This window comes from Dendrobates tinctorius, unplaced genomic scaffold, assembly GCF_039654945.1.
Source record: "Dendrobates tinctorius isolate UK_male_01 unplaced genomic scaffold, ASM3965494v1 ptg000070l, whole genome shotgun sequence".
NCBI classification, from domain to species: domain Eukaryota; kingdom Metazoa; phylum Chordata; class Amphibia; order Anura; family Dendrobatidae; genus Dendrobates; species Dendrobates tinctorius.
Genome location: NW_027361738.1, coordinates 10,414,908 through 10,429,820, shown reverse-complemented (window position 1 = coordinate 10,429,820; position 14,913 = coordinate 10,414,908). Strand labels below are relative to the sequence as shown.

Sequence of the window (14,913 nt, the reverse complement as noted above, 5' to 3'; positions counted from 1 at the left end):
TGCCAGGTTTAAATAGGGTGTTCAATCAGAGTGGAGCCAATCAGGAACTCAGGGTGGAGACAATCAGAAACTCAGGAGACACAATCAATACTTCAGAGAAGAGACAATCAGAAACAACACAGGTACTAGTATCTGGGTAAGCACAGACTTGTGCAGTGAGCTGAATAGCTCAGAGGGAAGAGCTACCGCCTGGTGCACCAGAGCTGCTGGGTTCCAGTCCTGACAGCACGTCAATTACCTCTCCATACAAAGTCTTAACTCCCCATATACATTAGACCAATTTTGTCTGAACCTTTGATATTGACAGATTGGGTAGACGGTCTAATTTTATGGGGGTCCCCAGGCAACTGATTATCGGGGGGGTTAAAGAACAACCATATCTGATTCCTGACTGCCGATCCTTTTTGTTCTTCCGAAGATAAGCCACCACCAGGCATCTCTCTCATAAAGAACATTGGTGCTGTCAGATGAACGAGCAGTCCTGTGTACATTAGAACCATCGATGTGGTTTCTGGCCAAAAGAATTTATATGTATGGTGAGGTTTGGAGACTGGTGGTCATGGACATTATTCATACTGAAGTGGTAGAATGAATGCTCAACCATTACTCAATCAAAAAAGGGGTTTTAAGGCATCTGGGGGGTCCAATTGGTGGGACAAGCAGTAATTATACTGCTCAAAAAAATAAAGGGAACACTTAACCAAAACAATGTACTAGGATGTGTTCCCTTTATTTTTTGAGCAGTATATTTATCACCTATCCTGTAAATAATTGCGGTACCATTTTACGCCCAGTCATCTAGGACACATTTACCAATACTGGGGGACCTTTATAGGTAGTGTAATTTTTTTATTTAATTGTATTTTGTTAGAGTACAGCTGCATTCACACTGCTCAGTATGCACCACTATACACACAGATATTAGAGTGAACTATATATTCCAATATCCTCTAAGGGAGTATAAATCAAACACTTCTCAGCCACTGACAGTAATGAAAGGAGCCCATGCACATTGTGGCCCTGCCAGCCAAATGACTCCAATTGACCATGTGTGCAGTCATTCCGCACACACTGTGCCCTGTAGACTGCGCCAAATCAGTGATGTAGATGCAATTTGTCATATTTTTCATTAGTCATTGTTCATACAATAACCGGATGTATATGTACTATAAGAAGGTGTGAAATTTAGCTGCAAAACCATAAACCTTAGAAGCGTCACTAACTTTACTACAGGGCACAAAAATGGCTGCAATCAAGAGTTTCAAATTTGAAGATATATTTTTTATATAAATGCAGCGCCCATGACATATGCATGCTCAAATTCTTCTAAATGCCTATTGGCATAATAAAATGGAATCTAGCAATAAAATTTTACTTATAAAACTAGTGGTATAGATCGTAAAAGAACAATAAAAATTATATCTGTTTTGCAGCAATCCGATAAGGAAGAGCTGAGAAATTCAGCTTTGAAGGCTCATGCAAATAAGTCTGGAAGTGCATTTAGGGCGTGTCAGATGCATCAACTCGCCCCCCAATATGTTTCAGGTTAATTTGCATGTGGCTTCACAGCTTGATTTATCTTCTGTGTTGGAAAAGCCTTTAATATAGTACAATGCAATGTACAGTACATTAGATTTTCACATTCCTTTCTAAACCTTTAAACACTTCCAGAAACACATCTTTTAAAACCATCTTCCTTTAAGAATTAGTTTCATCATCCAAAAAATCTGGGATGCTGGTAAAAATATTTGGGAAGGTTATTAAAAGGCAGCAGGGTTCTGGCATTTGTGAGAAGCCATAGAGATGGCTAAGTGGGAAAGGGCTGAACCGGATGATGCAATTTTAACCTCTACATAGATATGTATCAGCGGGGACGTAGCGGTCAGACTGAAGCCTTGTGTTACCTAACTGCATCCGTGCCATCTGAGGATTTACCACTGATCATAAGCAAATACATCACGTAATTAAAAACCATTGCAGCAAGCGAGAGATAAATACACGGCGAGTCAGGAGGACATTTGTTTCTAGAAGAGATGAAACTTCCCAGAAGGTGAAGGATCTAGTTAGGATTCTGCACGTTGCGGTCTGTAACTTTATTACTATTGACAGGGCGGCTGCGGCCAGCTTTATTGATAAGGTGCAATAATAGGAGTCCCTGGATGTCTAGTGCCATTCTATTATGGAAACCCTTGTCCTATGAAAACCCTTTTCTTTCTATTGTATGGATCTTTATAAACAGCCCTTTAATGACTGTATAAAGATTTTTCTACCAATAGCACATATATCTCCAAATGTAATCATATTCTGCTATTTGTTCCTTATTCCTTAGCCTGAAATGGTTGCGAAAACGGTAATAAAAAATGAAAGGATGCAAAATACAAGTTGTGTCCTCATAGGTGCATTTTCTATTTCAGCAGGCTGTAAACCTATTTCATTGCGAATACTAAACCCATAAAAGAAAGATTTTCAGGACCTGATTTTAACCCCATACACGCTGACTGAACGATTCTACTATATGTAATTGAATTGATCACTCTAAAACGTGTTCAAAACGTATTCAACGTCACCTCTTTCAATCCAGGTCTATTTTTGAGCTATTAGTCGGTGCACATCAATAGAAAAATAATAAAATTCTGATACCTTTAAGTGCGGATATTGAAATCTGACATGTAGATGTCATATAACCAACACGTCAATAAACGAAACAGGATCCCGATTCCAAAATCAATGATCCCCCCTCTATTGTGTGAAGCACCTTTCATACAATTGATATTAATGAGAAGACAGGACTATAGAATCGCCATTACTTGTACTGACAAATTGGTGACCACTTTAGCCTCTCATTGAAATTCCATTAATCATCAGCATCAAGGTCCAACGTACAAATCTACATTTCTTCCCGAAGCCTGAGACTCGCGCACAATAACCTGCGTGTGAACTTGGTTTTATGCCATTTTGATATGAATCAGCATAAAACACAAGCGACGTAATATATATTTGTGATATGTAATTACATTATTTGTATGCAACTGACTGTAGATTTCTGTTCTTCTGCTCAGCACCATGTAAAACCAATCACTTTACGCCCAGAAGGTGATAATTGCCACTAGCAATCAAGTCCAGGCATCAGTGATCTGAAGTGTGCTCGGATTTCATTAGAAGATATAACTTATTTGACTTTCCTACAGTACCTAATAATCCATAAAGAAACCAAAACACATATGGCTTCGGGGAATAACTAGAAAATTAGGTGGCCATTGGGGAACCGGATGAACTTTTGAACCAGAGGAACAGTGAGGGAGAAGTATTAAGCAAAATGAGAGCTTCCTAATGCATATAGAAATATAGGGATGTGACCTTTTGGGTACCTTGAAAATTACATTAGCATTATGAAAAATACTTATCATGTTTAGCGTTCATAATCTATCAGTTTAGATACTTTTCTCGGTTCGAACCACAAAGAAGTAAGTCAAAGGGACAAAATAACAATAAGATTTAATAACAGACCTCGCCGTGACCTGGGCTAATTTGGTTTCGCTCATTGTGAAAATTCTGTCTGGTAGAGTTTAATGGAGAATTGTGTGACAGCTGAAGAATTTATTAGGAAAAAAAATACATATATATGTTTTTTAAATTTTTGGTTTTAAAATTTAAAAATTGAAGCTGCATATGTTTTTTAAAATGAATCAAGTTTAATAATGCATTTTATAGGAAAAACTGCAAAAATTGTGCAGCGAAGGGAAAGAGACATGATGTAAGGCCGGGGCTCGTTCAGATGGCGGGGGGGGGGGATATTTTTACCCGTGTTTAACTATTTGCATTCCAAATGCAACACTCAGACCTCCTGGAGGATTTTTTTTTTCTTTACAGCTCGACTGAACTTATAAAATCGATGATCAATATGGCGTTGTACGTTCGGGTCTGTAAAACTGCAAGACGTCAAGGTGTCACATTCGGTGTCTGAATGGTTAAACGACAGCACAATGCGACCCTAATGGGCGATTCCAGTGATAGATGTGTGAACTGGGCATACGGCCGCTTTTTGCAGGCGCTCGCTCTATATATACCTTTTGGACTTAATATTTTTTTAATCCGCTCGTAAAAATCGGAATTCGCATTAAATCAACGGATTTTACGGTCGTTATTACAGACTTTATCGTCAAATGATATTGTTCATACGATAAACGTATATTAAGTTGCGGCCTTATCTAAATCTAATAAGCGAGCATTTAGGGAGCCGTTTTCAGTTAGTTACTGATGAATACTCCAGGAAAGCAAAATACCGCTTCATTTCTAGAGACGGTAAATTATATTTGGGCAGAAGTAGATGGAAAATAATAACTGCTCCTATATATAGGGGTAAAGATGACAAAATCTGTTTCCCTGAATGGCCGAGTACAGTATTTATTACACATGCATGCAGCTCACTTATCCCTGTTCTGCAATAGACATAATTTTATACCCCATAAAGGCAATTTATGTATCCAACGGGAATGATCTGGATAACATAAAACCTTGAGTGCTGCGTTGCAGGAAGCATATTTTAGTTCGGCAATTGTACTTAGAGACAGAGTGGCCCTGCCTGATCATCATATCATGTCACCAAGCATTACTCAATCACAACTTTATAACCAACTTATAATGCTTTCACTCGCTGCATGTAATTAAATCGCAGGAGACTACATACAATGCCCATGGAAGTTATCGGGAAACATCATTTGCTAACTTTTCCTAAGCGATTCCTTATATACAGCATCATCAATTATTTCTGTTGAGTAAAAAAATAAAATATTAGCATAACGGCAAGGCTAGGAGAAAAGTATTCTCTGCCATTGTCTCCGACTTCTGAAGCCTGTAGAAGTAAGCGTTGCTTTTATTATTAGTTTGTTTTTTTTTAACCCTGCTAAGATAACAGTTTATAATACAGTATTCGCATTTAGTATATCGGCATTGAAAATTATAGCTCTTCCATTAGAAAAAAAGATTTTAAACATTTATTTTGCTTGTAGAATCATAACACTATTTAAAATCAAAAATGTAAAAATCAAACCTGTAGAGGAGAAAATTGGCAAATTATCAGCGGGACTACCCCCCCTTTAGACTTCTCCTCCATCCCCGCCATCCCTCTTGCCCTCGTTCAAGTCCCCTCTTTTCCTCTCTCTTCTGCTCCCAGATCCCCTAAACTTTGTACCCCTTAGAGAAAATGAATGTTGTTCTTTTTTTGTTATCTTTGCTGTTATACTGCTTATTTCAACATTCCTTAATAAAGAATTTACAAAAAAAATAACTAAATAAACCTGTAAAAACAGCACGTAAAATAAATAAATGCAAAATAAAATTATAATAATAGAAATGCCATAAAAATGCATAATCCAATGGATTTAAAAAATGAATAGAAAATGATAAAACAATAGAATTGTTAATACCATAGTTTTTTTTCTGTTTTAGGTATTTCAAACGAGGTTTATATAGAGCTATATACATCTATCATAGCTTTTATTCATCCGGAGGAAGTACTTTGGAATTTTAATACATATAAATTATTAAAACTCTTGATATTGACTTTAAAAAAAAGGCAAGAATTTCTGAAAAATATATTTTCTTAAATGATTTTGATGAATAAAATATGTGAAGGAAAATGATAAGAGGAAGCCAAAAAACAAACAAACAAATAACAAGATGTTAATAAATGGCTGTCAAAAAAAAAAAAACTTGCAGTAAAATGAAATAAATTTTGTTTAAAGGACCACTAGAGGGAGCTCCTCAGTTCTTAAAAGATTCAGAGAACAGGAAAATACCCATGGGCGCAGTAGCCCTATTCTATTTTTGCATCTATCTATGAAGTTCTGTAATTCTATTACTAGGGTCTCGTTGCGCGCACTTATAGGAAAGAGAAGTACATTGTAAAGTAAATAGAAGCATACCGTCAGAAGGCAGCTCCTCATCCCTATCTCGATCTGAGTCAAGAGAACATGTGTCAGGGGGGCGAGGAAACCCATCCGACTCTTCCACATCCTGTGAGTCTCCTAGAGGGAAAGAAAAAAAAAATGTCAGCTTGTATAATAAGTTCAGAGAGAAATCTGGCATCTGCTTATTCATTTTTTTTATTCTAAAGCTGTTAATAGGCACAATGAACGGTGACAATATTTGTTTGATATAAAATGTAAAAAAAGATGAAGAGGAATTATTTTTACATTTTACCAAAGAATAATGTAAAATAAAAAAAAGTAAAATCTTGTATAATTTACAATCAACTCAATACAAAATGACCTTGTGTTTGCTGCCCGCTATAAATATCAGAATATTATTCATTTTAATAACAATAAATATTACAATAACAATATTGACAATTATATAAATATATATAATTATATTAATTTAAGTATTTTATATATACACACGCACAGTATAATGAAAAAAACGTCAAATACTCAAGGTGTGCACGTGGCCTAAATGTGGGCAAAAAAGCAAAGACCAAAAATAACTAGGTGACTTCTTTGAAACGGACATTTTGGCATATGCAGCAGTCACTGTATTATTTACCTTCAGCTCTATAAGACTATGTGCAGACGATCCGGAACTACAGTAGCAGCGCTTAGGAGGTAGTGCATGTCCACTGCATCCAAAGCGTTGCCGTCTATTGAACGCAGGTGAATCCAGATGTGATCACTGATCCATGCAGATTCACTGCATCCAATACATCGTATGAGTGAAATTTCCCAGCTAGAGAAATTGACATGCTGCGGTCTGGAAAGACGCACCGCATGCCCGTCTAGGTGAAAAGTGCTTGTTATTTCAGGTCTGGCAATAATAATTAATAGGGATTTTCATATAAAGCTGCATGATCCGGTCATCAGCCCGTGTGTTAAGTGCAATAGTCAAGTATCAAGTGCAGTTATCGCGTGCATGGAGGGTGCTTTAATAATTTAGAAAATCTCTTTCGGGTACTTTTTGATTTAGTGAACATTCATGCGTATTTTGTTTGTTAAAATGAAACTCTTTCCCTGGTAATAGGAAATTTGGAAATAAAACAGCTTAGAAAGTGGTAATGCTCCATGTAATAAATATGGACTATTGCATTACACATCGGGTTTCTGCCATATTAACTGTCTACCGTGCACTAGGACTAGGAAAATTAGAAATAGTTTTGTTATTATTGTGTCATGGCAGTGTGTTATATAAAACGCAAAAGAGTAAAGCTGAACAGAAATGCCCATGTATAAACATCATTAACCTTAATAGAGGGCATAAAATTCTCAGATTTATACCATTTTTCAAAGGGTGAGGTGATAGAAAGAATCAATTTTTCAGGAACAAATTTCTAGCTGAACAGTTAAAGGGAATCTGTCAGCCCAAACTGACCGAATAAGAATGTAAAGAGAATGGGGCATCAGACTTGCTGCTCGCCTGTCAGAATGATGAACCAGAGAAGTCCAAGTGCATACAATAGAGAAATAGACTTTATTTCTACGCGTTTCGTGGTGATCACACCACTTCCTCAGGACAATCTATACACGTACACATACAGACTGTCATGCTCGCGCCTTGGCAGATTGGCATGAGCGAGGGGGTTGTGGACCCACTGTGCTCAAACCAGACTACCCTGGAAAGGGCGTAACTAATGCAGCTACAGTACCTTGGTCTTCTCTGGAGCCTCCGATAGTGAGGTCAGGCTTGTGCAGCAGGTAGCTGCCAGGTGCCACTCCAGGGTGGTGTCTGGCTGTGGCTGCTAATCCCACTGTGGAACAGAATGCTAGGACAGGTGCAGGCGACAGGCACGACTAACAGACAGGCAGGTGACCATGGCAAGCACGGCTGGTACTCTGGCATGTGGGCACGGCCGAAACATAGGCAGATGGGCATGGCTGAGATACTGGCAGGTGGGCACAGCTGAGACGCTGGCAGGTGGGCACGGCTGAGACACTGGCAGGCGGGCATGGCTGAGATGCTGGCAGGCGGGCACAGCTGAGATGCTGGGAGGAGGGCACGGCTGAGACGCTGGCAGGTAGGCACAGCTGAGATGCTTGCAAGTGGGCATGGCTGAGACACTGGCAGGCAGGCACAGCTGAGATGTTGGAAGGTGGGCACAGCTGTGATGCAGGCAGGTGGGCTCGGCTGAGACACAGGGACGCGGGCAGGAAGGAGTGGTGCATGGAATAGGTAAGAACCTGTACACACAGGAGGTGCAGGTACTGGTACGGGAAGGATGGAAATATAGATGGGTATGAAGGAACAGGTTTGGACCTGTTCACACTGGAGAAGAACCGCAAGGCTGCAGAGAGGAGCTGCAGTTAGCAGCAAGAGGTTCTGCAGCAGCAGAAGCAGAACAAAGCAGAACCGCAGGAGTGTGGAGCACAAGCAGAGCTGCAAGAATGCGGAGCACAGGCTGAGCTGCAAGAGTATGGAGCAGGCAGAGCCGCAAGAGTGCGAAGCACAAGCAGAGCTACAAGAGTGCAGAGCACAAGCAGACGGAGAGGACACAAGGAAAGACATAGCAGGGAAAGGAGCCACAGACAGGGAGACCAAGAGACAGAGGTAGGACTGAGTTCAGACAAGGTAATAGTACAAGACAAGGTACAGGAACAAAGACACAGAGACCAGGATATTCTGCCTCCTGGAGTGTGGCAAGGACAAGTATGAGACAAGGTCAGGAGCAATAGCACAGAGACAAGGATATTCTGCTTCCTGGAGGGCAGACGGACAGGTACAAGATAAGGCTAGGAACAATAGCACAGGGACCAGGATATTCTGCCTCCTGAAGGGCGGCAAGACAGGCACAAGACAAGGTTAGAACAAGGACAGAGAGACAAGGATATTCTGCCTCCTGGAGGGCACACAGACTGGTACAAGATACAGGACTATGAATCAAGCCTCCAGAGAAGGCAAAACACAGGACAAGACCTGACAACTCAGTAGCAAGACACTGAGTAAAGGCATTGCACAGGCCGCTTCCACTGGGTGGAGCTGCCCTAAATACTAGAGACCTCTTGGTGAGTGGCCGGGAGCACATTAGGCAGGTGCACACTGATTCCATAAGAACCAGAGAGTGCCAATGCTGCCCCCTATGCACACAGCCAGGGAGCATGCAGAGAGCAGGCAGGAAGCAAGAGGAACACAGCATGGAGCCGGCAGCAGACAGAACTCACAGTATGGCCTGGAACAGTGAGTAAGTTGGTGTGTGGGAAATGGGAGGCCATGCAGTGATGCCAGCAGGGTTGTTACACAGAGTCAGTTATTTATAGGGAAAGAGGCCCATGGAAACGCCTCCTTTCAAAAACACACCACACCCAATGGGCGGCAAATCAGACAGAAACACATGTATACATCGTAAAATACATGCAAAACAATCATAAAACATAATGTAGTATATCACTAAAAACATTGCTCAAACATGTAAAAGTAAATGCAAAAATATGCAAAAAACTGCCTTGAGCAATGTTTTTAGTGATATACTACATTATGTTTTATGATTGTTTTGTGTGTATTTTATGATGTATACATGTGTTTGTCTGATTTGCCTCCCATTGGTTGTGGTGTTTTTTGAAAGGAGACATTACGGTCCGGAGGATCAGTCTTGGGTCCCATAGCGATCAATCCATGCAGATCGGTTGGTCTGGGCTTTTCATGCGTGCTATCCTGGGAAACCTAGGGGTCCGGTACCACCCCTTGAGAGAAGGGTACTGTCATTATCCAGACCGGGTATTCCTTGGTCTGGTCATGTCAGGGGTTAACTTTTCTCTGCCTCGTTCTGGTGTCAGATCGGCTATTTCTCCGCACTGCATCCTGCAGGCAGTGTCAGTAATATTTTATGTCTACGGTGTGAGTAGCTGATTCTGGTTATACCTTGATTTGTCCTGCTGTGCTTTGCTGACTGTGCCCGTGTCTATTTATTCCTCGCTTCCCATCCCGACTCAGTGTTTCCCTTCGTGTTTGGACTCCCTGGTACCCGACTCTGCTTGACTCTGACTTGATTCCATCTCTTGCTTCTGGTATTTCTGTTTCTGACTGGTACGTACCTTTTTGGCTTTCCTCTGACTCTGTGTTTGGTATTTCCCTTGGTACTGCGCTACTCTCTGGTATCGACCCGGCTTGTTCTACTATTCTGCTGCTATCTGGTGGTAGCCTCGCTGCAGTGCTGCTGGTCTGCTCTTAGCAGTATTTCAGTCTTCCCCCCCACTCTGCTGTCATCTTGTGGAGTTTGCATTTACCTGCAGAGCTGCAGCGTAACACTGCCACCAGGTTTTCCCAATATAAAGTACGGCCAACTTAGGCCTCTTTTACAATATTTGAGTAAACAGTAAGTATGTAAGTAATCCCCTCTGCATTGCACAAGAAATACCTTTTATTATCCCCCATATGGCGTGGTCCAGTCTGATGAGAGTTGCTGGTCTTGATCCTGCACCTCTTCTCTTCTTACAAACGCCACCCTCCTTCCCTGCTGGATGACCCGCACAGTGTGCCCATCGCTTTCCCGCATAGGCTCACTTCTCTCTCTGCCCTTCCGAGGGTAAAACACTGTAATGCGCATGCACCAGGAAAGGCCACAGAGCACGAATAACCTGCAAGTAATGCCAGCGCATGGCACTACAGTGCTTTGCCCTGCCCTCAGCAGAGCAGAGTGAAGTACGTCTGCGCAGGTGTGTGATTGGGGTATACCGTGTGGATGACATAGGACATGTCATCTACATGAAGCATTCAGATTAATGGAGAGTTTTGTGGGTTTACTGCGCTGCTAGATATGACACTGAGGAAGAACTGTTTTTAACTTCGAAACGCGTTGGGATATGAATAAATCTGCAATCTTTTTATGAATGAATGAATGAATCTGTGTCTTGTCTAGCAGCACAGTAAACCCACAAAAAGCTCCATAAATCTGAATATTCCTGCAGTCACTGGTTTGACCTGTGGATGTGTGGCAGCTGACTGACAATTCCATGCGCTTTACCTCTCCTACATCAGTGTGAATCAGTGAATCTACATGAAGCAAGCAGGAGGACTGCAATTGTGAGGAGAGAGGAGGTGACCCCATGGGACTGGACTGCACCGTATGAGGGTATAATAAAAGATGTAATGCAGAGGGGACATACATACTGCTTACGAAAGCACTGTAAAAGAGGGGTTAAAGTGGTAGCCTTACGTTATAGTGGGAGATCCTGGTGGCAGGTTCCCTTTAAGGGATACATGCCAATGTGTGGAAAAATAGTAAAATACTGTAGTTGAAAATATATACTGCTGGTTTATCATAAATGCCTGTTACTTAGTTCTGCAAGATCACATTTTCTGCAGCATATATAAGTAAGTGCACAAATTCAGTGTAAAGTCAGAAATTATCCAACATACTGTGGCACTACTACAATTTCATCCTGGTGCACACGGCCATATTAGAGCACCATACAAAAGACAGTTTCTACAAAGCTGCAATGCGTCACCCATAGAAATCTGTGAAAACATGGTAGTAAGTATACTGCTCAAAAAATAAAGGGAGCACTTAAAGAACACAATGTACTAGGATGTGTTCCCTTTATTTTTTGAGCAGTATACTTCATTCACATAGTTCAAGAGAAAAAATGTGCCACTTTTCAAGAAATGTTGCTTTATGTGGGAAAATAGTTTCTTAACCAGGTGCCTTATGGAGGCATCATGCAATGCCACAAGATGTGACTGTGGCCTCATAGTAAAAAGTAGATTTAGAACTTCTTGTCTATTGTGACAGGGTCACTGGCACTGTATGTGAGGGGAGATATGTGTCACGGAGATTGCTTTCCTCCTTGATCTAGAAACCCAGAAGTTTCTTTTCAGCATGCTATGTGCTGAAGGAGTTAAGCAGCCATGTTATGGGCGGGTTTTTAGGTGAGTAGGTAAGAGATGGGTGGAACTGTGGCGCCCCCAGGAGTATGGTCGCCACAGTGGCATTACCTTCCTCCTAGGGAGTGTGATGTCATGCTTGGAAGCAATAAAGGGTCTCTCTGTCAGGTAAATACAACTCACTGCACGATTCCCACTCCAGGCCAGCAGAGGGAGCTCTGAACCAAAGCTGGGGAGGAACTGCTCTCTGGGGGCCGGGAAGGAGAAGTTAGTTAGTTTGTGTGGACGAGAGGAGAAGAGCTGGAGGAATGAGCGGAGTTCAGGCTCATTTCTAGCGTAGCGCATGGTCCGGAGTCTGGTCTCCGAGGTTGTATGGATACTGATGTTCCTGAAGCAGAAACCGAAGGAATAGGAAGCTGTAAATGCTCTGTTCCCGCATAAGACTCGGAGGCACAACAGCAATGTGTGAGCCAGAAGAAGGAGGCTACAGCTGTCTGCCATATGAGGGGATTCTAAAAGAGAGCAAGCAAGAGGAACTTCAGTGTAACTCAGTACTGCATGTACCTCAGATAAGCGCTAGAAAGGAGACTACACAACCCATCTGCATAGAGAGATTCCTGAGTTGCTTCCAGGCTGGCCAACTCCTGTTCCATCTGTAATCTGGATCCTGGACTGCACTTGCAAAGCAAAGTAAAGGTAAAGGAAACTGCACCCTGTTGTGTCATTGCCTTCTTCCTGCAACCCCTTCAGCACTGCTACATCTCTGCCTAACACTGCCCCCTCTTCCTCAAAACCTATTCCCACTGCCCTGGGACTACAGCTCTACCTGTGGGGAGCTATTACATCTTGCTGCCTTATACCATCTGTCCCAGCGGATCTGCCTGCAGCGTCGACTTAACCCCATCATTGCCAAGCACCACAGGTGGCATCACGTATCATCCACTTATAAACTTTAATCAGCCACGCTTAACCCCTTTTACATGGACGCCAAGGGCCACGGACTGGGTCACTGCTACTGTGACACTTCCCTCTGAGATACCGGCCAAGTACCCCACTGCCTTGGCGGGCGACCCAGAACGCCTATTCATCATATCTCCACCTCAAGGGTGTGGCTTGGGAAATAAATGTCCAGCCATTTTTTTTCTCTGTCTGTGTTATGTGGAGGTAAGGAAGTCTCCATACTGAAGCTCCTGTGAGAGCTGCCATATGTGCAGTTCTTGATTTATAATGCAATAAACCACCCAGAGACTTTAACCACATGTGTGCCTGTGTCTACCTCAAGAAGCAGCTAAATGAGCCAACCTTTCACACTATCCATAGAGACCTGTGCACATAGATGAGCCACCACTGGGTTGCATTTGCAATGGACAAATTTACTGTATCAATGAGCGCTGATTGGTGATATCACAAGTTTAAAGGCCCTTCTACAGGAACTGTATGGGGACAGATATACTTAATATGGGGAGGAAAGAGCAAAGACAAAAAAAACTAAATAATAAAAATATTGGAGAAAGAGAAACCAATCACAAACTAAAATGTTTCTATACTAATGCACAAAGCATGGGCAACAAGCAAGGAGAATTGAAACTACTAATGCAGGAAAAGAAATATGATGTCATTGGAATCACTGAAACTTGGTGGGACAATACACATGATTGGAATACAAGGCTAGAAGGATACAACTTATTTGTTAGAAATAGACTTGACAAACGAGGAGGAGGTGTCGCATTGTATGTTAGAAACACGTATATCTGCACAGAGATTGAAGCTTCAGAGACTGGGAGTTCTGTGGAAATTGTTTGGGTAAGAATACAAGGACAGAACAATGGAAAGGACACCATTGTATGCATTTTCTACGGGCCGCCTGTGCAAGCTGAAGATATGGATGAACTCATCATGCATCAAATGGCCAAGTTCTCCAAAAAATATGACATAGTTGTCATGGGAGATTTCAACTATCCTGACATTTGTTGGGAATCTCTCTCAGGCAATACTAACAGGTCAAGGAAATTCTTATCCTCTCTTGCTGACAACTTTATCTTCCACAAGGTAGGGGAAAAAACAAGGGGAACTGCTACCTTGGATCTAATCCTTATCAACAGGGAGGAAATGGTTGAGGAGGTAAAAGTGGTTGGGACCCTAGGAGGTAGCGACCATGCTATTTTAGAATTTTGGATAACTAGAGGAGGAAGACCTGAGAAGACTCATACATCAAGGTTAGATTTCAGAAAGGCAGATTTTAAGGGATTCAGAAAGAGAATTGGAGGGATCCAATGGCTGGATATCCTTAAGGACAAAAATGTCCAGGAAGGATGGGAAATCTTGAAAAATGAAATTCTCAAAGCACAATTGTTAACAATTCCGAAAAGAGGGAAGAATAGGAAGCATTTAAGGAAACTGGGATGGATGAACACAGAACTTAAGCACATGCTAAAAAGGAAGAAAGAAATGTTTATAAAATGGAAAGAGGGAGGCATATCTAAAGAAGAATATAATGCTGTCTGCAGAACTTGCAGGGAACAAATCAAATTAGTAAAGCTGACAATGAATTGAGGCTTGCAAGAGACATCAAAAGCAATTATAAAGGATTTTAGGGCTATGTCAAAAGTAAAAGAAAAGTCAAAGATGCTATAGGATTTTTACAGGATGAAAATGATGAAATGGTAAGACAGGATGTTGAGAAGGCCGAACTTTTAAATTCCTATTTTGCATCTGTTTTCTCCCAGAAAGGAAAAGTAACATCAACTGTTCATCACTGTCCTATTAAGGGAATACAAGAATCCAGGATATCTACAAACAAAAAGATAGTGAGGAAACACTTAGCTAACCTAAATGAATTCAAGTCTCCAGGTCCAGGTGAATTACACCCCAGAGTACTGATGGAGATAGCAGAAGAAATTTTTGAACCCCTTTCCACAATCTTTGAAAATTCTTGGAGAACAGGAGAAGTCCCAGAAGACTGGAGAAGAGCAAATGTTGTTCCTATCTTCAAAAAGGGAAAGAAGGTGGATCCAGGGAACTATAGGTCGGTGAGTCTGACTTCTATACCAGGAAAGATCTTTGAACAAATTATTAAACAACATGTATGTAAGTACCTGGATAAGAATG

The 14,913-nt window shown here is 41.5% G+C and overlaps 1 protein-coding gene across 1 annotated transcript in view; it reads right to left on the bottom strand.

Moving 5' to 3' along the window:
• SKAP2 (src kinase associated phosphoprotein 2) overlaps positions 1-14,913 on the bottom strand; it is a 330,712-nt gene that overhangs the window by 187,685 nt on the left and 128,114 nt on the right. Inside the window, exon 4 of the mRNA XM_073581374.1 lies at positions 5,925-6,026. Coding sequence (XP_073437475.1) covers positions 5,925-6,026 — 102 coding nt within the window. The remainder of the gene's footprint in view (positions 1-5,924; positions 6,027-14,913) is intronic.